General features: G+C 40.4%; 1 protein-coding gene across 3 annotated transcripts in view; it reads left to right on the top strand.

The window, feature by feature from the left end:
* The window catches only part of ARMC8 (armadillo repeat containing 8), a 106,582-nt gene that overhangs the window by 67,780 nt on the left and 15,181 nt on the right, over positions 1-23,621 (top strand). For all 3 annotated transcript variants that reach the window (XM_082654511.1, XM_082654512.1, XM_082654510.1), the window contains 6 exons: positions 7,147-7,229; positions 7,541-7,622; positions 11,652-11,738; positions 15,550-15,642; positions 18,207-18,356; positions 19,048-19,143. In XM_082654511.1, the coding sequence (XP_082510637.1) occupies positions 7,147-7,229; positions 7,541-7,622; positions 11,652-11,738; positions 15,550-15,642; positions 18,207-18,356; positions 19,048-19,143 (591 nt within the window). The remainder of the gene's footprint in view (positions 1-7,146; positions 7,230-7,540; positions 7,623-11,651; positions 11,739-15,549; positions 15,643-18,206; positions 18,357-19,047; positions 19,144-23,621) is intronic.

The following is a 23,621-nucleotide window of genomic DNA, read 5'->3' as shown; positions in this document are numbered from 1 at the left end:
GCAAAATATGACATAGGATAGGCTGTGGTTGGGAAGACCTGCAGTTCTCATCCAGAGCAGATGGGGCTTGTGGCCTGAGAACAGTAGGATATTAGTTCTCTTTAGGTGGTATCTGCTGAAGCTAGATCCTGATTTTAGAATGGAGATCAGATTATAAGGGAATTGAATTTAAAAGTCAGTGGAACTCACTCTGGTGGTTTCTTCACAGTGTTTTCTTAACTTTTCTTCATTGACTTGCATCCTCTCTGACCTTTGGTGTTTATACTCCAACCCAAGCTGAATGGTTGATTTGTCATTTTTCTCTCTTGTAAGTCCTGTGAGTTGTACCTTTTCTTTTTTCCTTGTCAGTCCAGTTTATTAATGATGACCTCTTTTGCCTTTTATAGTATATGCTAATCTTTTTTGGCTTAGGATGTCAGTATATAATATGTAGTTCGCACAGCACTGCTGACTTTTTAAGTTTTCTTCTTTCCTCATTTTCAAATTCAGGCCTCAACTTAGTTACTAAGGCTAAGCAAAAATCTTATCCTTAAGTGCAGTGAGTAGAAAGGACCTCACACTGGAAGTAAGAAAACCAGGTGGAGCCCCAGCTCTGCCTCAGATGTGCCTAGAGAACCTGGACCAGTGACTTAATATTTCTGAATTTCAAAGACCTCATTGTCAACTAAAGAAGGTGGATGAGTTTATTTCTAAGACCTCTGTAGATTTTAACATTATTCAACTAAAAATTAACAGCCGTAATGGATTTAGTTCTTTCAGAGAGTTGTATCTGCTGCCATTAACGCCATGCAGAAGAATGCAGAAAGAGGATTGGTTTCCCAGTTGAACTTGTTTAGGAGCAAGCACTGCAGCTGCCCTTGCTTGATTCATGAAAGGCCATGTGCTCTTGGGGGTTTTTGTTTGTTTGTTTTGTTTTGTTTTAATAAAGGGCACATGGCATGAGGATGTACTCAGGAATTATAAATATTAAGTACTCAAGCATTTTCATGATATGCATGGCAGCATATCCTTAAGTATTCTGTGGCAAAATCAGAATGGTCACATCCTAAAACCTAGGAAAGCTGGTTTTCCATTTTTAGGGATAGATCCCTCCCCAGTCCTTTACCAATGCTACTCAGTCTACCAGATCAGCTGGCTGTACATGTTTATCTCACTCTAGTGTTTACTTTGTTATCTCTTAACCCTTCTCCTTCCTCCCAGCCTCTACCTCATTTCCAAAGCCAGTCGACTGCACTGTCATCCGATCTTGTGTTCATAGGGCTCGTCTTTAAAAAAGACAAGTTAGATGAGGGGCTGGACCTTAAGTAAGTGGCCCCAAGTAGGAAAGACGCAAGTGTGTGCCCTGAGACCCATCTACATTGACACTTATGAAACTGAAGCATTGCCATCTACAGCTAACAGGTTCAGGGCTCTTGTAGATCCTTTTTCCTTGCCACACCTACTCTTTCTTCCTGACCTCCTTGTGCTACACTCTGCTTGACTGCTTAGTCCTTGCTGCTTTAACTAGACTTTCTGGATTTCGTACCTTATCATCTTAGCTCTTAGATGGCTGCCTCTCCTGACTTACAAAGTTTGATTCCAAGTCTTCACTCTTTCTGGAGAGTTCTGTTTTGTTATCCTCTGTTGGAACTCTTTCTAGGAACCTTTCACAAAAGCCCCTTTGGAATCAAATTGTGTTTGCCTGGCCATTGTGCACATTAGCATAAGTAATTGACATTAAGAAAATCCAACTCCCTTGACTCCGAGCCCACCTGCTTTGAATTGTCTGAGAAGTTTGGTGACACCACTAAGAATCTGCCTAGTTTCACTTTCCACATCTTCTGCTTGATCTGGTTTCATCACAGTTCAGAGTCCACACTGAAGTTTGTAGTACCTGGAAAATGCTTCATCCTGGGTCTTGCTGGAAGAATAGCCATGTCTTGTCTTTCTGTTTGTTTATTTGTTTTAACTCTGTAATCCTTCAGTTCTTCAGTTTTCTGAGGAAGAGATGGTATATGACTTGGCCACAACTTAATTATGGATCCACTAGTGCTCATGGAGGGCTAGGGAATTCCTTTTAAGCTAAGGCCACCTTTATCTTGTTAACATTCCCATGTGTGCCATGAACCTCTGCCTTAGGATTATCTGGGCTCTGCATTTTCCCCATGACCCTCTAAGCTGCCTACCCTTCTCTCCCCGAGGCTGTAGGGATCTCCTGTCCCAAGACAGGGGCCTCAGATGCTGTTCCAGTAGATCTTCATCTACTCCTACAAGAGCTGCAATGGCAGAGACAGAAAGCTTAGCAAAAGCATGTAGTTATGAAGACAGCAGCAGAGAGGTACACAGCACCTAGTCCATTGACCTAAAGTGTGGTCAGTTTAGGGTACAGCATATCTTATGGGATTTAATTCTATAGTTAAATGTACAAACCAGTCCTCTAAAAGAGCAGAGATAGAGAGATGGCTCCTCCACTCTGAGGATTCAGGCCACTACTGATATTCCTCCCGGCCAGGCACAGTGTCTGTGTATCTCTCTCTCTCTCTCTGTCTCTCTCTCTTAAAGCAGATTCAACAAGCTATGCCGCAGGGTATATTTGCTGAGCTATGGCTGAGGAATCTCCAACGAGAATCATGAGGCACAACAGCTTCAAGCCCCACTTGGCATTGCTCTTATATCCTGGAAAGACCTAAAGATCCTTTGTGGGGGCTAGGACTTGGCTGTCACTTATTATCAAGGCTTTACAGCACGGTACTGGGGTCGTTGAAAATGTGTTTTGTTGTACTTGGCTTTCCAAGCCCAGATCTGAGAAGCTACCTAGTGCTCTGTTAGACCTTCATGTGGGTCAGAGGGCTATGGCAGCAGCCACTGCCAGTTCCTTCCCAGCTGACCTGAAAATTTTTTCTGTGGATTTGATTCCAAACCTCTCCCTACCTCCTAATCACATTTTTATCCTCATTTTGGTTAGTGTACTCACTGTAATTCTCCTTTTATCCCTGCATAGGCACTCTCAGTAGCCTCAAGGCTACAGTTGCGGTTAGATCATGTTGCTCATTCACGTAGCCTCTTAGGATACTCTTCTGGATTAGAATCCTAGATTCATTTCACATTCTGATTTTGCATCATTTTCACCCACTTGCTCCCTGACTGATATCTTGATGGAGAAAGTAGATCAGACACTCAAGTAGTGTGCTTTCTGGAAACCTAGTAGCGTTACTGAAGTTCCTCCATGACGAATTTAGTTGCAAATCTTGGCCTCCTACTGCAGATATTTTGATAGACTATGACCTGTAGTCCGAAGGGAATATACTTCCAGATAGTCCTACTGTTTTATATCCTAAGTCAGGAGAAAAGTTTTCCAGCCACCTATAGCTATCCTCCAGCCCAAAGTGTCAGCCACCACACCCCCAAGAAACTTGAGAGAAAGCTCAAAGCTCCACTCTGTGTTGCAGTGACTGACCACTAACATAGTTCTCCAGTGTCCTCTGGCCTGAGCCAGAACATTCTCTGGTAAGGTCATTAATGGCCACTTCCCAGCCTATAGTAAAACTCCCATTCTTGACAATGGATGTTTTCCCTACTTACCTTTTGTGCTTATTTCACTCTGTTTGCCTTAAGCCCAATGGCCTGTGTCAGCTCTTTCTGACATGGATTCAAGTGGCATAGCACTTGAATAGTTAATTGCACTTGCTTGTTCAACACTGTAAGTTTGGTGGGAACAAGGGCTCTGTCTCCCGCATTGTATCTTCCAGTTTTAAAACCATGCTTAGCACTCAGTGGACACTCAGATATTTGCTGAATAGGTGAATGCGGGTATGTAAATAGGAGCTGTGCCCTGTTTGCCCTTCCTTGCCTAATCCCTGATTTTGTCCCCCTGTCCTGCACTATCTCCAGTCTCTTCTAACCAGCCTTGCTTCCCGTGTCACTTCTGAACAACATGATAGTTTTGCCCAAACAGACTAACACAATTTTTATTTACCTGACTGCAAAGAATTGGAGGTAAAATAATCATTGCTCTATCCTCTCATTTTACTGAAGGCCCAGAGAGGTCAATTGCGTTGCTCAGAAGCATAGAGCGAGTCTATACGCCTACATGATTGCTACACCTGTCCTGTGCCTTGACAGATTTACATCTTTGGTTAGATGTGGCCGGTCAATATTATCCAGAAGTCTCTTTCAAGTCTTTCCCATGCCCAGGTTTCTTAAGCACCAGAAGCCAGTCTAATAGTATTTCTCAGTTCTTGGAGAGTAATCATGTGTCCCTGTCTCTGCCCCAGCCCCCATCACTTTATTTTCTGATAATGTAGTTACACTCAGTACAGGCAGCTGTTTCTCCCAAGTTATCCCTTCTTATTCTCAAGTAAAATTTATTTCCCAAGCCACAGGGAAGGAGCTTTCAGACTTCTGCATCTAGCTATCCAGTGCCTAAGACTTTTGCCCCAAGTTTTAATTTCCTTCCCATGCTAAAGGTCCTGGTTTGGCCTTGTCTTTTTCAAGAACAGTGGCTAGTCCTTTGACTGAAGTAACCTGTCAGTCAACCAGTCTTTGACAGTTGCTGTAGCACAAAAGATTAGATAACTTGGAAAACACTATAATCCCAAACAAATAGTAATAAGGTCCTAACTAGTTTATTGGACTGAGACTAGTAAAGAAATGAATATAAGGTGTACAGTGCAAAATCACTTGATTGGGTATTCAGGAAGAGATGGAGTCAAAATTAACACAAATATAGTGCCTGGGTGACTGGGAGAATAATAACACTGTCGGAGCGACAGACAGACAGATGTAGGGAAAGAGCAGGCTTAGGGAGGGAAGATAAACTCAGCGTGGGACATAATGAGTTAGACGTTCCACCAGACATTGTGGAACTTAACGTTTGTGTTTAGCAGGCCGTTGGAAATATGCAGCTAGAGGTCAGGAAAGAGAATTACCCATATCAAGCTGATTTTGATGTCACAACAGTGTCATTTAAGTAGAGTAAGGATGAACAGAGCTTTGGGACACATGTCCATTTAAGGAGGGGAAGGGGTGAGAGGTCTGTAGCTTAAAGAGGTTAATGTTTGGGCACTTACGTCTTTTAAATAGGAGTGGGAATGGGAGGTGGGGCAGGCTGAGGAAGAGGATCCAGTGGCGTGGGGCAGAGTAAAGATGCAAGAAAGGGGTGGGGGAGGGGGCAGGGATTTGAGCTGTAAGTACCCAGCTTCAACAATACAGGAGTGAAGAAGAAAGGTTATGGAGACACGTTAATGAGAAGGGGGAAGTTGAGGCAACTTGTGTCCCAGAAAGAAAGCAATGTCCCTGCAAAAATGAGGTGAGCTCAGAGGGACTGAGGGTGTGAGGGAGGTAGGAAGCGTTAGAGGTAGGAGGTAAACATCCTAAGGAGTGTGGGAGTCTCCTGCAGGGGAGTGCAAGGCTGGCGGGCCCTCAGTGAGGACTCCACTGAGGGGGGATGGCGTACCCTGAGAGACCAGGCAGCCGGGTTTGGTGGTTTTTCTACTGGAATACCAGCAGTTTGGGATCTGAAGCAGGAATGAGTTGTGGGAAGACAGTGGAAAGGAATCTAATATGTGGAGTATCTGAGCAGGGCATCCAGGTGAGAAAGAAAGGCATATGAGGGTCCGATAGATAGGCAGACGTTCCGGGGCTGGAAGTGACAATGAGGACAGAGGGTGGATGTGCATAAAGGTAACGGTGAGATTAGGTTTGGTCTGGAGAGAGAAATAGATCAATATGTAAGTTTTCTTCAGCCACCTCGGAAACTGCAAATCACTATGTTTTTAAAAAATGACCATTCCTCCTGCCCTACAACTGCAGTGTGGTTCTCTGTTCCTAATAGTTGGTAATCTTCTCTCAGGCACTGTTCATTTCAACTCTGTTTTCTTCTCTTCCCATTCGGCTTGAACATCCTGAGATTTCTCACCCTCTCCTGTTCTGTGGTCAGCCTTTAACTCCTCTCATTTTAGTCGAGGGCAGTGACCCTCAACCTTGCCTGCACACTGGACTCTAACTGAGGAGCTTTTTAAAAAACTACAGGTGCCTAGACCCCGCCACAGAGAATCTGATTTAATTGGCCTGGGACTTTGTTAAACTCCACAGGTGATCTTCCTACATGTTCCCCAGCCAGGTGTTCTCCCAGGTGAAAGTAATGACTCCCATTAATGTGTTGCCCACACTGGGAACTACCTGATGAGCACAGGACTACTCTAACTAGGGCAGTGTTACAAGCATGGCTGAGCATAAGGACTCCAGAGTCAGATGCCTGGATTCCTGTCTCAGCTCCGTGATCCTAAGCAAACTCTGGATTATCTAGAGTCTTCAATTTCCTAATGTGCTGATGAGGAATAATAATGCCTACAAAAGGCCTAAGTCACATAATGTAACATGCTTATTAGCACAATGCCTGGCACATAGAAGTACTCAACAAATAATAGTTGTTTTTGTTAATATTTGTGTTTTGATAGCATTAGCATTTTTTCTTAATATGCTATATTTCCATAAGACCACACAAATTAAACTTAATTTCTTCCACACACTATTTTGTATCTATGCATTGTTTAATGAAGGCAAATCGTAGGCTATCTTGTTTTTAAATTTCAAAAAAATAATAAAGCTTCATGATTGTAATGATTACATGTAGCAGGACTTGGTGCTACAGTGAAAGTTGGCAAGGATTACTTTTCTAAATATTTAGCTTAATTTCCACTTGCTTGGGAGGAAAGTAGCCACAGGGTGGCTCTGTCAGAAACCCACAGATTTCTTTTCATAAGGGCTGAGTGTGGACCATGATTTTTCAAGAAACTCACTGGCAGGAGAAACTCTGGCAGGAACCTGCCCAATGGTAGTTCAGTCGTATCTTGCTTTTTCTCAATGCTGTTTATGCAACACCTCTGCAATATTTATCACATGTAATTATTGTTTTAAGTGTCTTTAAAAATAAATGAAGAAACATAATCTGCCCATAAGCCTGTCATTCAGTCTGGCAGGTCCTTGGTGGGGTAGCCCTACCTTTCTGATGAGCTGCCTGCCCCCACTGCAGAATGGTTGTTCCAGAGGCAAAAACTCTTGCTGAAAACATTAACTTAAAATGGACATTAACATACTTGCATTTACAAGCAGTGAAGTTTGTCATCTTCGTGTTGTTATTTATGCAGCATTAACCTTTTTCTCCAGATCATTGAGACTGAAAATATGATGGACCGAATTGTGACTGGCTTGTCTGAGTCTAGTGTCAAGGTGCGGTTAGCTGCCGTCAGGTATGAGCTTTAAATGGCCTGAATAAAAATCCTTTGCCGTGTGTTTAACCTGTTTCCTTTCCGGACCTTCACCGAGTAAGCACAGAATCCAAATGTTACTTGAAAGTATTCTCAGGTGAATTCATACAGTGCGTAACACTATTTAACAGAGAAGCTAGCCTGAAAAGCCTGTGAAGTCCTGAAGTAGTTGAATTAACGATGTCTGTAGATAAACTTGAAGTGTATATTAGTAATTGTGCAATGCCAAGCAGTGTGTTTGAAAAGTAAAAGTTTCGGCTTCTTGTGAAGCTAATTTTGATTATTCTTTGTAGATGTTTGCACAGTTTATCTAGATCTGTGCAGCAGCTTCGAACCAGTTTCCAGGATCACGCCGTGTGGAAACCTTTAATGAAGGTAAGAAGAAAGCAGCAAGTCCACACCTATTCCCACCGAGCCTTTAGTGTGCGAGGTAGCTGACAGCACTCTCTGGTCTAGGAGTGTATCTGATTTTTATGTTAAAGCGTTTTGAACATTTATCTCCTCAGATGTGATGTTTTAAGCCTCTTTAGAACGTGCAGAATGTATTTCTGAGGTCAGCATCTCATGTGTGACAGGGGAAGTACATGCCTGGCTTTCTTTCATTAAATGAAACTCTAGTTACTCATCTGATCTCCCTGTGTGTCTAGTATTACACTTTAGACTTATATCCAGAGTCATCTTTGTAATGTTTAGTTATAAAAAAGAAAGGAATCAGCCATTTACAGATATAACCTGCTCTTAGTCTTTTGGCAATCCCTGGATATTTTTTAAAACAATTATTACTTCTTGTCTCTCTATTCCAGAATGACTTCTTTGTTAAGACCTAAAGGTCTTTCCTTGAGGGCCAAAAAAAAAAGAAAAAGGTGGTTTAGGTCAAATAATTATCTGAATTGAGACTTAGAATATGCACAGGTTGCTACTAATAATGTTATCCCTGATACAGTATAGAACCACAGGTCAACTTAGTCTCACCATCTTTTTTTCTTTTTTTTAAGTAACTGTACACCTTGCATTTAATCAACAGATTTATTTGTTTAAGCTTTTGGTTTTTTGTTTTGCTTTTTAGTATCTACTGTGAAAGCCTCTGGGCACAGTAAGTCTACCAAAACTTTTTACTGCAGAGCTCTTGCCCCCAGCTTAAAGCCTCAGGTTATAATAGAGGCATAAGTATGGTAGAAATAGTTGGGGGAGGCTTCAGGCAGGAAGATTACAAAGTAGCTTTGAATGCAAAAGGAAGTCAGGAGGATTTTCCAGAGAGGAGTAGCGTGAACAGAAACGTTACGCTCTCCTTAGTAAAGGGATTTTACTGTTGCCACTCTTGCTTGTTCTTAGATTGCACCTTTTTCATAGCAGCTTAATCTTGATTTATTGATTCTGTCCATTCAAAACAATTTTCTTAAACATATCACTTTAACTTTTTTTTTTTTTTGGCTGCGTTGGGTCTCCGTTGCTGTGTGGGGGCTTTCTCGAGTTGCAGCGAGCGGGGGCTACTCTTCGTTGCAGTGCACAGGCTTCTCACTGCGGTGGCTTCTCTTGTTGCGGAGCACGGGCTCTAGGCGCGTGGGCTTTAGCAGTTGTGGCACGTGGGCTCCAGTAGTTGTGGCACGTGGGCTCAGTAGTTGTGGTTTGCGGGCTCTAGAGCACAGGCTAAGTAGTTGTGGCGCGCGGGCTTAGTTGCTCCGCGACATGTGGGATCTTCCCAGACCAGAGCTTGAACCCGTGTGCCCTGCATTGGCAGGCGGATTCTTAACCACTGTGCCACCAGGGAAGTCCCCATTCAAGATTTTTTAAAGTGCTCTCCTGTTTCCCAAAATAACTGCCAAATATTTTCTCTGGAGCCATTTTCTCTGATTGCTCAGCTTGGTACCCCTCTCTCATATGAATCAGAAAGAAGCAACATATGGTTTTTGACTAGTTCTACCTGGACAAAGGTCTGGTGAGCAGTCTAAAAGGATTTTGAGCACTTGGTTACGTGTGGGTATAATTACTATCAAACTACTACTATGTTGCACATTTAAAGTATAGTATTAAAAGCCTGGAAGTAAATGAGTGATTTATTTCAGATACTTTTAGGTTTCTCTTAGTTCAGAGGCTGTTTGCATGTCTATTGATTCTTTTTCCCCTTTGCTTTTCCATGTTTTTAAATGTTGGTTAGCAAACCACAAGAGAGTAGACATTTGATTTTAGCTAAAACTTTTATTTGTGATTATTTTTTGTTCTTATTTTGGTGAAATTCTGTTTGGTCAGTGTTAGATGTCAACTTCTGAATTTCACATGTTATACTGTAGTGAGTAAATGCTTTTAAGAATTTCATAGCATCTTTTCTGTTTTAATTTATTATGTAATTTGAAAATGAAACTTATAAAAGCAGATTAATCTCTAAAACAGTAAATAATACTTTAAAAAGTGAATCATGTCAAGCAAAGCAACTTTTTAAAACAAGTAATAGCCATTTATTAATGTTTCTTTTAAAAGTTACACATTTTTAAAGTCATTTGTTTCTTCTTAACAAAACACAGAATGCCCCTCCCCAAAAAATACCCTGCTCTGAATTCATATGATTGCAAATTCCCCAGCACATAGACCAGAAACAAAGCAACTTTTTAAAAGCCTTGATAGGCGCTCACTTATTTCAGTCAATGATTCTAAGTAGTATAATTTTGGAAAATGATTATTTGTCTTAATTCAGAAGCATTCATTGAGCACCCACTTTGTACAATGCCATTTAGTTGATACAGGCCTGGATAAATTAGACTATAGATATTATTATAGATTATTCCGTCAAGAAGCTTAAATTTGTTAGTAGGAAAAGAAGTTGGCAGGGCTGCACAAAGAATTTGAAAGTGAACAGTAGTAAGGACCCTAAGAGAGGTCACAGACAGTAGCAGTGGGCACTCAGGGGAGGATAGGATGACTTCTGATAGGAAGGGCTCCAAGGAGGCTTCTGGAATGGGACAGCCTTAAGGCATGGATAGAGTATATACCTGAGAGACATATGAAGGGCATGGCAAAGGAAGGGAAGGGTGAAAAGGGTGTTAAAGTGGGTTGTGGCACACACAGAGATCAGCCTGCATAGTATATGGGATGTGATCTTTCTTTATCAACTAGCTAATGATTCACAGAAGAGTTAAAACACAGTATCTTAGGAGAACTGCTTCCATTTTGTAATTCTTGCTTGTTCTTAACTTGGAAACCTCAGGCTTGATTTAGCTGATAATATATTTAACTCTCTGAATTTTTTGTGATGATGCATTTCCATTTGCGTAACTAGAGCTCCTAGGATTACTTTTGGGATCATAAGCCTCATCCTGATCTGATTCCAAATGCAAAGGATTTATTTGAAGTGGATATTGCGTATACGTGGTAGTGTTTTTGAAGTCTTCTCTCTTAGAATCTAGAAAGAGGAGGTTCTGATAATAGCTAATGGCAACGAACCTTTGTCATCATGCTGTGTTGTTTTCTGAGTTCAGTAAGAGTCCATGGCAGTTAGTTTGCTGTATAACTGCTATGTGCCTGATAACAACAATTATGGCAGTAAGTTACCTTTTTTAAAACCTTATTTATATAACCATTACTGTGTGACAATTACTGTTGTAAAATCTTTTCATATATTAATTTTCACATAAACTCTATGAAGCAGACACTATTATTATCCCCATTTCATAACCAAGGAATTCATACACCTAGTTAGTGGTTAAGCTGAAATTTGCACTCAAGCATTCTGTGTTCTTAACTGTGATGCTATGCCGCTTCCCTTATTATTCACCAAATCACATTTAATCTTGAATAGTCCCATCAAGGAAGTGTTATTTTCCTCAGTTTGAAGGCTCAGAGAGGTTAAGAAATGTGCTTAAGTTCACATGTCTAGTAAGTGGAGGAGTGAGGGTTGGAACCAGGACTGTGTGATTCCAGTCCTGAGAACCAGTTCCCCACCTTGCCCTGCCTGAGTAGTAGCTTGATCCATCCATGTTCCTAGTCAAACAAGTCTTTCCAGAGACATCAGAAAGTCTCAGGTCCTCGGGCAATTCTGTGGTTTCATAAGTGGCCTGAATATGGTGGAGTAAATTGGGTTAACTTGCCCTAAAGCAGTTCTGTGGTCTTCAAACTTTTTACATAGAGCACCTGCTCCCTGACTTGTGTCTATCTCCTTTTCCATGTAGCAGCCCCCATCCTGGAAGTGGGGCTGTAGCTTCTCCTCCAGCAAGATAGATGTGAGGGCCTTAGTCAGTCAAAATGACAGCACTATGTAAAGTTTCACTCGATGTCAAGTGGATCTTTCCTAACTATCTCTCCAATATGAGAAATCAGTTTGAAAGATAAATTGTTTTTGTTCTCATTTATTCTTGTGATCTTACCCCCATGGTTGCAAACCATTAATAGTATCTTTTATTTTTAATCCCACAGGTTTTACAAAATGCACCAGATGAAATCCTAGTAGTAGCGTCTTCCATGTTATGTAATCTTCTTCTTGAATTTTCTCCAAGTAAAGAGGTTAGTGTTGATTTTCTCTTCCTAGATGACTTTTGCCCGGCCTACCTAGAGTTTAGTTAAATAGTTTTCACAGTAGTTGACATTGAAATTTGAGGATTGGTGCTTAAAAGCTACTTCTGAATTGTTTGGTTTGGGGGTGCATATTAAATCATTTAAAAATATGATTATCATTTCCTCTTATCCCTTTTCTGCCTGGCATATGAAGTGTATTTAAAAGATATTACAGCTTGCAGTCAATCTAAACTGCCTACAACTGCAAATGTAGGAAATAATTACACAAGTAATAGACTATTTTCAAATTATATTTACTAAAGAATACATTAAGACCCAATTTTGTAAACCAGGATTACAGGTCATTTCAAGAGATAACTGCTGGCATTGGAAAATAATCTTTTTAATTTTTAATGGTAATGGTAGTTGTTTAGGGAAGGATTGCATTTGGGGATTTTTTCCCCTTCTTTTATGCATTTTATAAATTGTTTGAGCATGCATTATTTTTATAATAGGGAAATGGAAATAAACTTTAATAAAGGAGGGGGGAAACCTTACAGATTTAGTTTTATCATGTTAAAATATCTCTGGCCTGCCCAATCATGAACTAGGTTTAGACACCATCCTTTATTAAGTACATTTAGTCGTCCCATTAGTTTTATCGTGTTAAAATATCCCTGGCCTGTCCAATCGTGAACTAGATTTAGACACCATCCATTATTAAGTACATTTAGTCGTCCCATTTTGATGAATGTCTTTCTACATTGTAACACCTTCAGGCTTTTGACTGTTAGGAAGACATTACTAACAAGGTGGAGATTCAGAGACAACTATTCAGCAAGCAGAAATCTTGGAACGAAAAGGGAGAAACAACTTCCTTCAGTTGTTCTGAAGGAAGGGGAAGGCGAGATAGGATACCAGAGCTTTTGTCTGTTCCTCTGCCCTGGTGGTGGGGGTCTCAGCTGAGGATGATCTGGTTGCAGTCAGTGCAACACTTTTAATCATCCTGAACAGCTCTTATGTTGCCTCAGATCCACCTTCAGAATATTTAGGGTCTAGTTAGAAAGTAAGTTAGATGAACTCAGGTATAGGATCATTAATATGATTGATTTTTTAATATTAAAAATAAACTGGACTCTTAACTGGAAGGGAAGGAAATGGTATAAGAGCACTTATTGGGCCAGTTGACAAAATGGGAATATGGACTATAGATTCAAAAAAAGTATTGTTGTAATGTCAGTTTCTCTGAATTTGGTAAGTGTTCTTTGGTTATCTAAGAGAATATCCTTGTTCTTAGGAAATACTCATTGAAGTAATAAGGGTAAAGTGGCATGATGCCTGCATTCTACTTTCAAAGGGTTCAGAAAAAGATAAATAATGTGGATATGGGTGTGTAGAATGAGAGACATAATGATAAAACAAATATGGCAACGTTAAAAATTGGTGAATCTGGTATACAGATTGCCAACAAACACATGAAAGGATGCTCAACATCACTAATCATTAGAGAATTGCAAATCAAAACTACAGTGAAGTATCACCTCACACAGGTCAGAATGGCCATCATCAAAAAATCTACAAACAATAAATGCTGGACAGGGTGTGGAGAAAAGGAAACCCTCTTGCACTGTTGGTGGGAATGTAAACTGATACAGCCACTATGGAGAACAGTATGGAGGTTCCTTAAAAAACTACAAATAGAACTACCATATGACCCAGCAATCCCACTACTGGGCATGTACCCTGAGAAAACCATAATTCAAAAAGAATCATGTACTACAATGTTCATTGCAGCTCTATTTACAATAGCCAGGACATGGAAGCAACCTAAGTGTCCATCGACAGATGAATGGATAAAGAAGACGTGACACATATATACAATGGAATATTACTAAGCCATAAAAGGAAACGAAACTGAGTTATTTGTAGTGAGGTGGATGGACCTAGAGTCTATTATACAGAGTGAAGTAAGTCAGAAAGAGAAAAACAAATACCATATGTTAGGGCTTCCCTGGTGGCGCAGTGGTTGAGAGTCCGCCTGCCGATGCAGGGGACGCGGGTTCGTGCCCTGGTCCGGGAAGATCCCACATGCCGTGAAGCGGCTGGGCCCGTGAGCCATGGCTGCTGAGCCTGCGCATCCGGAGCCTGTGCTCCGCAACAGGAGAGGCCACAACAGTGAGAGGCCCGCGTACCGCAAAAAATAACCTTATGCTAACACATATATATGGAGTCTGGGGGGGGAAAGAAAGGTTCTGATGAGCCTAGGGGCAGGACAGGAATAAAGACGCAGATGTACAGAATGGACTTGAGGACACGGGGAGGGGGAAGGGTGAGCTGGAACGAAGTGAGAGAGGAGTAACAGTGACATATGTACCCTACCAAATGGAAAATAGCTAGCTACATGGCCCAGGGAGATCAGCTCAGTGCTTTGTGACCACCTAGAGGTTTGGGATAGGGAGCGTGGGAGGGAGATGCAAGAGGCAGGGGATATGGGGATGTATGTATACATATAACTGATACAGTTTGTCATATAGCAGAAACTAACACAACATTGTAAAGCAATTATACTCCAATAAAGATGTTTTAAAAAATTGGTGAATCTGGGAGAAGAATATATGGAAGTTCCTTATATTAGTCTTGCTATTTTATAAGTTTAACTTATTTCAAAATAAAACATTTTTTTAAAAAACTGCACAATTTGTATATAAATCTGCATTGCTTAAGACATTTCTAGAATCCACTGAAAGATGGCCTTCTAAGCATTTGTTAGTGATGGTACATCAGTCCTCTAAGGCTTGAATTTTTTAGAAACTACCAAAACCTATTTTCAGCCAAGTATCATAAGTTAAGTAGTCAGACTAACACATGCTATTTTAGGTATAAAATGTGATATGACCATAAAAGTACAAGACTGTTTTGCTTGTATGATTGATAGATAGTCCTGAAAGTAGTTCTAAAAGATGAATTCTACAGCATATTGATGAATAAGATTAGCAATTTGTAAGGAAGACAGTTCCATTCTAAACCAGCCATATTGCTTCATAGTCACAACTTGTAAAGGACACCTGAGACACATGCTGCATGAAGCAGGGGTGGCCCTCTCAGAGGAGGGTGAGAAGAATATGGATAGGTAATGGGATCATAAGGGTATGTGTGAAACGTACACAGAATTAGGGTATCTCCTGAGCCTTTCAGGACTACAGAGAAAAAGGAAACAACAGGGTTTATTTTGGGTTTTGGATTTGTGAGTCATTTTTCTTGACCTTCTCAAGGTGATTTTTTTTTTAAGATTTTTTTCCATCATTCTTATTCTTTTTGTTTGTTTGTTTTTTCATCTTTATTGGAGTATAATTGCTTTACAATGGTGTGTTAGTTTCTGCTTTGTAACAAAGTGAATCAGTTATACATATACCTATGTCCCCATATCTCTTCCCTCTTGCGTCTCCCTCCCTCCCACCCTCCCTATCCCACCCCTCTAGGTGGACACAAAGCACCGAGCTGATCTCCCTGTGCTATGCGACTGCTTCCCACTAGCTATCTATTTTACGTCATACAGAGTGAAGTAAGTCAGAAAGAGAAAGACAGATACTGCATGCTAACACATATATATGGAATCTAAGAAAAAGAAAAATGTCATGAAGAACCTAGGGGTAAGATGGGAATCAAGGTGATCTTTATGGCTGCCTCACTGCCTGCTTTGTGAAGGTTGCTTGGAATTGGGTAAGAGTAGGAAAGAAATAGGAATCAGAGTGCCAGGGTATATATACACTTAGTTAACAAACCTGACTTTAAAACTGTTTTTTCTCCTTTCCAATCACAGCCAATTTTAGAATCGGGAGCTGTAGAGCTACTTTGTGGATTAACCCAAAGTGAAAATCCTGCTTTACGAGTGAATGGAATTTGGGCTTTAATGGTATGTTTCACAAAGAGAAGGGAGCAGTTATCAAAGTTAAAACTAAAGAATGTGTTTTTGAAATGTCTGGAATTTTCTTTTTTAAAAATCTTGCTCTTTTGGCCCAGTTTTCTAAAGACTTAGGACCTAGAAGACTTCATTCACCTTTCAGATTCAAATGTAAGCAAGTTGCTTGGCCACTGTGTTCCTTGGTTCTCTTGTTTGTTAAGAAAAGCAGACAGGTGTTGAAACTTGACATCTAATTTTGGGGAAAAAAAAGTTTTCCTCCTCATGAACATATTGATATCTGTATAGCGCTGCCTACTTTACCAAGTACTTTCGTGTCTCCTTTATAACGTCTTTGTGAAATAAGCTAGAGAGTATACATATTTTACAGATGGGTAAGCTCAGCACAGAGCCATTAAATAACTTCCCCAAGGTAACAGAATTGGGGTATACATGCTCAATGATTTCTTAACAGTTTCTAGTAAATAATTTATAATAATCTGAATTCTAAAACTATATAACTATGAAGTCAGAGAACCATTTTTCCTTACAATTTTTTTAAATAAAATTTATTGAAATTGAAAATAGAGTAATTCTCCATGAATTTTTTAAACATAATTAGAGTAGTTATAATTCAATACTGTGTGCCAGACACTAAACTAGGTGTTTTATATTTGCTATCGCTAATTTTTATTTTACATTATATTGGTATATATCCACCTTACAATTGGGAAACTGGAACGTAGAAGGTAAATGAATCATCTAAGGCCTCACAGCTAATAAATGATGGAAATGGGTTCTGAACCTGTCCCAAGCCCATATTCATCTCCCTGTACTGTGCTATATCTGCTGTCTTTTCACACAAACTTTGGGTGGAAATAATCATCTTCCAAGAAAGCACTGAATGTAGTAGATTCACAGTTATTTTTCTCCTTAACTTACCAGCTTTTGGCACTTCTCTTTCTTGAAACTCTTTCCCAGGACTTAATTTTTTTTTTTCACCTCCTTTGTACTTAGCCTCCTTTTCAACCTCTTTCTCAGAGAACATTCCCCCGAGTTTCAGTTCCCAGTTTCTACTTCCCTTTACACTACAGTTTCAGGGACTTCATCTATTCTCATGGGTTCAACTCCCCCTAATAGAAGAGGTTGCTTTGGAATATACATATCCAGATGGAACTGTACCCTGTTCACCAGGTCTGTCACTTAAATGGCTAATGGGACTTCATTTGAGGGCTCCCTGACAAGCACAGTTTTAATGTTGAAAATTGAATTTATCCCACTCCTCAAATTCATATTAACTATCTTATTGTCATCAATTTCCATATTATCAGTTATTATGTTCTCTGTCCACAAAATATAAAACCTTGGAATTCTCTTTGACCTGGGTCTCTTGACACCCAACTCAGTACTCTTTTTGCTCTGCCATGTTGCCTTGTGTTATTAGGTAACTTGATCTTTCGTATGTCTTAGATCCTTAATTTTAAGAAGTTCCTGGAGGGCAATAACCACATATTATGATACGTTTCTAGTTTACAAGAGATTTTTTTATACCAGAAGTTGATGTATGAATTATTTGGAATCAGCCATGTTTTTCTTTTTCCTTCAGACCTATTATAGCTTTAGGTTAAGGTGGGGTAATCCATAATGTGTCCAAAAAGGAGAAAAAGGAGCAAAACAGCTCCTGCCCATCTGGGGCTGCTAGTAGGTTGGATACACCTCCTACCCCCGAGAGCTTCCTGCATGATATGGTCCAGTGGATCAGCACCTAGCATAGAACTGTGAACACAGTAGGTGTTTTCTGCCAGTAAAGTTAACAAAACCCACTACTGGGCTTCCCTGGTGGCGCAGTGGTTGAGAGTCCGCCTGCCGATGCAGGGGACACGGGTTCGTGCCCCGGTCTGGGAAGATCCCACATGCCACGGAGCGGCTGGGCCCGTGAGCCATGGCCGCTGAGCCTGCGCGTCTGGAGCCTGTGCTCCGCAACGGGAGAGGCCACAACAGTGAGAGGCCTGCGTACCGCAAAAAAAAAAAAAAAACGCTACTTATTTTCATGCATAATAAGGGAGTACATTTAAGTCTTTCTCAAAGTGCATGGCACAGTATAGTTGTCAGTAGTCATTTTGTTATTAAAGTGCACACAAAGCAACATGATGACCAGAAGGATATTCTCAAAAGTAACCAAGCTCATAGATACAGAGAACAGATTGGTGGTTGCCAGAGGTAAGGGTGGGGATGGGAGAAATGGGTGAAGCATTTGGTTTTTTAATTTAAATAAATTGAATTTTAAAAAATATAATAGTAGATTTTGTATTTATTTGAGAAATCTTAAGACATGCAAATGCCGTGTCAGGAAGTGGTCATAGTGCTCATAGAGGAGTATGTATAGGAGTGACAGTTATCTTTCTTCTGACAGACAGAATTATAGGTGATTAACAGGAATCAGAAAAATGATGTGACTTAACCTTAAGGATTTTCTGCAGATTCTGTTTATACTTTGAAAATTATCAGAATTACTATTAAAATATAATTTAATAATGCAAATATAGGCATGATTCTTGAAACTTCTTTAATCCTTTCAGAATATGGCATTTCAGGCTGAACAAAAAATAAAAGCAGATATTTTACGAAGCTTGAGTACTGAACAGCTATTCCGGTTATTATCAGATTCAGATTTGAATGTGCTGATGAAGACATTGGGCCTTCTTAGAAATCTCCTCTCTACTCGCCCAGTAAGTAAAATCACCCAGGTTTCCAGATTAGCTACCCCTGCATATGCGTCACAAAACATTGCCCTGCCTCTCTGCTCCCATCAACATCTGCCCAGAAGTGTGATTCAAATGCTGCCCCTTCCCAGAGAAGCCAGGAGTTGATGTTTAGACCTCTCACCTTCATAGGTGTTCTGGGAGCTGTTTCACCATATGGCCACCTAACCCTCCACTCCTGCACTGCCTGTCCTCTCGTTCCTCCGTGCTGGATGGGAGCCTGCCTTGACTTGTTACTTGATTTGCTGGCCAGGATGGGTTTTCTCATCTGCCTAAATGACTTATCTCTGGGGCTTCAGCTTCTTTCCCTTTAGAGACTCCTTCTCAGTGCTATTGCGTAGATACCTCCCTGCCCTGCCCACATTGACTGGATTGACCTCTGAAGGTGTCAGCATGGAGAGCAGTGGGCATATGTCACAGCAGGAGAGGCTGGGCCTTGGTGTGGGGTCTTTCTTGTTGTTCTCTTAATGTTCCCTGAGCAACAGGGTCAGCGGCCTTCAGGCAGATAAAGAAATGTGGGTGGTTCCCTTCTCTGTGCCTCACTTGTTTTCTGAGTCTTCTCTGTACATTGTTTAACTTTTGGAAGTCTTCTGTTCTTTTCTATGGTCTTTTTCTTTGTTCTCCAAATCATAATTGTGGGTTTCCCATTGTTTTGCAGCACATAGATAAAATAATGAGTACTCATGGAAAGCAAATTATGCAAGCTGTCACCCTTATTTTGGAAGGGGAACATAACATTGAGGTCAAAGAGCAGGTATGTGTTCCTTTTTTTTTTTTTTTTTGTAGGAATATCTTCTGAGTGTGAGTACCAAGAGATATCGTAGTTAGGAGTCTCCTGAAATACTCAAGTCTGCAAAAGACAGGGTGCTGAGATCAGAGGTGCTGTAGAGACAAGAAAGTTCTGAGGGGAGAGATCCTTCACCACCCCTTAAACTCTCTTCAGGAATTCCTCCTCTTGGGGCTTCCCTAGTGGCTCAGTGGTTGAGAGTCCGCCTGCCGATGCAGGGGACACGGGTTCGTGCCCCGGTCCGGGAAGATCCCACATGCCGCGGAGCGGCTGGGCCCGTGAGCCATGGCCGCTGAGCCTGCGCGTCAGGAGCCTGTGCTCTGCAACGGGAGAGGCCACAGCAGTGAGAGGCCCGCATACCGCAAAAGAAAAAAGAAAAAAAAGAATTCCTCCTCTTGGAATGGAAGAAAACATGACCAGAGTCTATACTTTTACCCTCTGTGTCACACTCTGTACATACTATTCGTCTCTACAGGGATGGCCACCTCTGACCATCCTAGAGTGAATCCTTTCTCCAGGATTCACTGCTTCTAGCCCTCTATATCACCATGCTCTGAACTCAACTTCCTACAATTCCCTGATGAAATAATCCCTTATGCTGGAGACATCTTTTTTTTTTTTTTTTTTTTTTTTTTTTTTGCGGTACGTGGGCCTCTCACTGTTGTGGCCCTGGACCGGGGCACAAACCCGTGTTCCCTGCTTCGGCAGACGGACTCTCAACCACTGCGCCACCAGGGAAGTCCTGGAGACATCTTTTATTTCTTTATACTCATGCTTCCCAGTTCCTTATTTCTATCTCATACCCCTACTTTCTGTTGTGTTTCAATAGGGCAAGTTTAAAATAGGCATGAAAATACAGAGGCTATGCGTTCATCAGGAGACAGTTTGGGAATTACTTTTCTATAGTTCCTGGGATTTATTATAGGATTTTTAACATAGTATATATTTTGTCATAAAAGGAAAAGTCACCTGCAAACTTAAATTTTTAACACAAGATCTGAAGTTATGGTAATATTCAGCTTTCTGACATAAATGCTGGCTACATGGGTGTGTTCATTTCACAGTTCATTGAGCTGTACACTTATATGTATGGAAGAAACTTGCCCAAGGTCATCATAGAGAGTTGGACCCAAAGTCTAACTGCAGGGCCCACGCTCCTTATCCTCTGTGTTCCTGAGTTAGGGTAGTTCATCAGGCTTCAGAAGAACAGTCCAGGAAGCAAGAGTGGTAGGACTTGGGAGCTGTGTTGGAATTTGTGAGCAAAAAAGGTGATAGATTTGACAAAGTGCTTTTAAGATGGATGTTTTAGGTGATTTCTACTGAAATTCAGTAATAAACAACTATGTTTTTTGCTTAACAAAAATTTAACACAGAAAAACTATGATCTTGTAGGCATCACTGAAATTAGGGTGAATGAGATTTGTTTCTGGAACACAACAATAAAGAAGAGGCAGTGTTCAAAATAAACTGTTCTACCTGGAGAGCATAGAAATTTGTTTACAAAGACAGCTCACCTAGATAGAATTCCACGAACTTGAAAAGCAAAGCAAGGTAGAAAGGTGAGGCAAGATTTGGATGAAGGCAAAAGAAAAGGCCAACAACAATAGGGTGTTTTGGCAGGATACAGTGATACCCTCTCACAGATTTGGGTGATGGTCCAGAAGTAGGCGACTCTGGGGAGGCTTAAACTGTCTGGTTTTTAGCTAGAAGTTTAATTCTTCTCAAAAGTATCAAAAGATACATTCTTTTCTTCCTTTTTTATTGAAATATATTGATATACAATAAGATACATGTATTTAAAGCATACAGTGTGATAAGTTGACATATATAAATACCATGAGACAATCACCATGATCAAGATGGCGAGCATATCTATCACTGTCCTTAGATCAGGAACAAGACAAGTATTCCATTGTTACCACTCCTATTCAACATCATACTGAAACTGCTATCGAGTACAGTAAGGCAAGAAAAAGAAATAAAAGGCATACAGATTGAAAAGGAAGAAATAAAACTCTTCCCAGACAACATGAAAGTCTGTGTAGAAAATGTCATGGAGTCAAGCTAAAACTAGTCAGTGAGTTAACCAAGGGCACAAGAAGAATCAATTGTATTTTTATATACTAGCATGAACAAGTAGAAATTAAAATTTTAAAAACACTTGTTTACAATAGCTCAGAAAAAAATGAAACTATAAGTCTCACAAATTACATGCAGGATCTGTTTGCTGAAAACTATAAAACACTGATAAAGAAAGCAATCTAAGATCTAAATAGATATATACCATATTAAAATGTCATTATATATTACCCTTTACATATGTTGTTGGATTCAATTTACTGAAATTTGGTGAGGAATGTTTCACATCTGTATTCATGATATTGGTGAATAGCTTTCTTGTGATGTCTTTGTCTGGTTTTTGATATTGGAGTAATGCTTGCCTCGGGGAATGAGGTGGAAGTGTTCTCTCTTCAATTTTCTGCAAGAAAATTTGTGAAGAATTGGTCTTCTTTCTTTCTCAAATTATGGTGGTATGTACCAGTGAAGCCATCTAGACCTGGTGTTTCTTTTGTGGAAAGGTGTTTAGCTACAAATTCAATTTCTTTTATAGAAATAGAACTGTTCAGTTTATCTGTTTCTTCTTGAGTGAGCTTTGACATTATGTCTTTCAAGAAATTTGTCCATTTCATCTATGTTTTCAAATTTATTAACATAAAATTGTTCAAAATATTCTCTTATGTTTTTAAAGTCTGTAGTATTCTTTGCAGTGAACTGTCTTTTATACTTTATATTGGTAATTCCTTTTTTCCTGATTCAGTCTGTCTAGAGGTTTATCAATTTTATTGATCTTCTCCAAGAAGCAACTTCAGTTTCATTGACTTTTTCCCCCCTTTTATTTTTCTATTATCTATTTCAGGGGTTGGCAAACTTTCTACAAAGGGCAAGACAGGTATTTTAAGTTTTGCAGGCTATACAGTCTCTGTAGCAGCTTCTCAACTGTACTTTTTTTTTTTAACATCTTTATTGGAGTATAATTGCTTTACAATGGTGTGTTAGTTTCTGCTTTATAACAAAGTGAATCAGTTATACATATATCCCCATATCTCTCCCCTCTTGCATCTCCCTCCCTCCCACCCTCCCTATCCCACCCCTCTAGGTGGTCACAAAGCACCGAGCTGATCTCCCTGTGCTATGTGGCTGCTTCCCACTAGCTAGCTATTTTACGTTTGGTAGTGTATATATGTCCATGCCACTCTCTCGCCCTGTCACAGCTCACCCTTCCCCCTCCCCATATCCTCAAGTCCGTTCTCTAGTAGGTCTGTGTCTTTATTCCCATTTTACCCCTAGGTTCTTCATGACCCTTTTTTTTTTTTCTTAGATTCCATATGTATGTGTTAGCATATAGTATTTGTTTTTCTCTTTCTGACTTACTTCACTCTATATGACAGACTCTAGGTCCATCCACCTCACTACAAATAACTCAGTTTCAGTTTTTTTTATGGCTGAGTAATATTCCATTTTATATATGTGCCACATCTTCTTTATCCATTCATCTGTGCTCTTCTAACCTGAAAGCAGGTATAGACAATGTGTGTAAGCACATAGACATGGCTGTCTTCCAGTAAAACTTTATTTACCAAAACAGGCATTGGGTTGGGTTGTATTTGGTCCACAGGCCATAATTTGCCAATCATTACCTCTATATCATTGATTCCAGTTGTTCATATGAGTGTGTGTGTGTGTTGCTTTTATCTCTGCTCCCTAGCTCATGTGTTAAATTGGCTTGGCCCATGAACTAAATCAGTCCCTTTAAGATTTGGTTTCTTGTCTCCTGAGAATATTTACAGAAGGAGTACGTGGGCTTCAAAGCAGAACTCTAGGTCACTCTGCCATGCTGGACGAGCCTAGGATGCATAGGTGTATTCTAACACTCCAGGAAAGGGAATCACTTGCCTATCTTGCTGGCCTAGGCTATTCTGAGGACTATTTCCTGAAATCCCCCCTTATACCCACTGTCTTAGTAGGTAAGAGAGGGGTAGTTCTTCCCTAGGTGAGTCTAAATTCTTTTCCATGGTTAGAGTCCAAATCTGTTTTTCCCCCTTGCTTTCCCCTCAGTCCTGAAAAATTCAAGGGTGTTGTGCATGTCAAGACTTCTGACAGGCTCACCATGTACCGGATCACTGTGAAATCTGATGTCTTCCTCAGATCATCTCTCTCCCACTTCTGGGGCATATCAAGGTCTCCTCTTCATGATTTAAGTACCCTGGAATGAATAGTCCCCCAGTGCCTTGGATCATAAATTGCATTTTCTGTTTCCTGTATCCTAGAGGTAACCTTTTTTGGTTCAAACCTCAGGACTCACTCCTTAACAATCTAGTTACTGCAGTGCTGTAATCTAGGAAAAATAAGATCACACACCCTTTAAGATATCTGAGGGTTTGGGC

Source organism: Grampus griseus, assembly GCF_964374135.1.
Source record: "Grampus griseus genome assembly, chromosome: 5".
Classification (NCBI taxonomy): Eukaryota; Metazoa; Chordata; class Mammalia; order Artiodactyla; family Delphinidae; genus Grampus; species Grampus griseus.
Note: the sequence above shows the minus strand (reverse complement) of the source record. Positions and strands in the feature narration are given on the sequence as shown.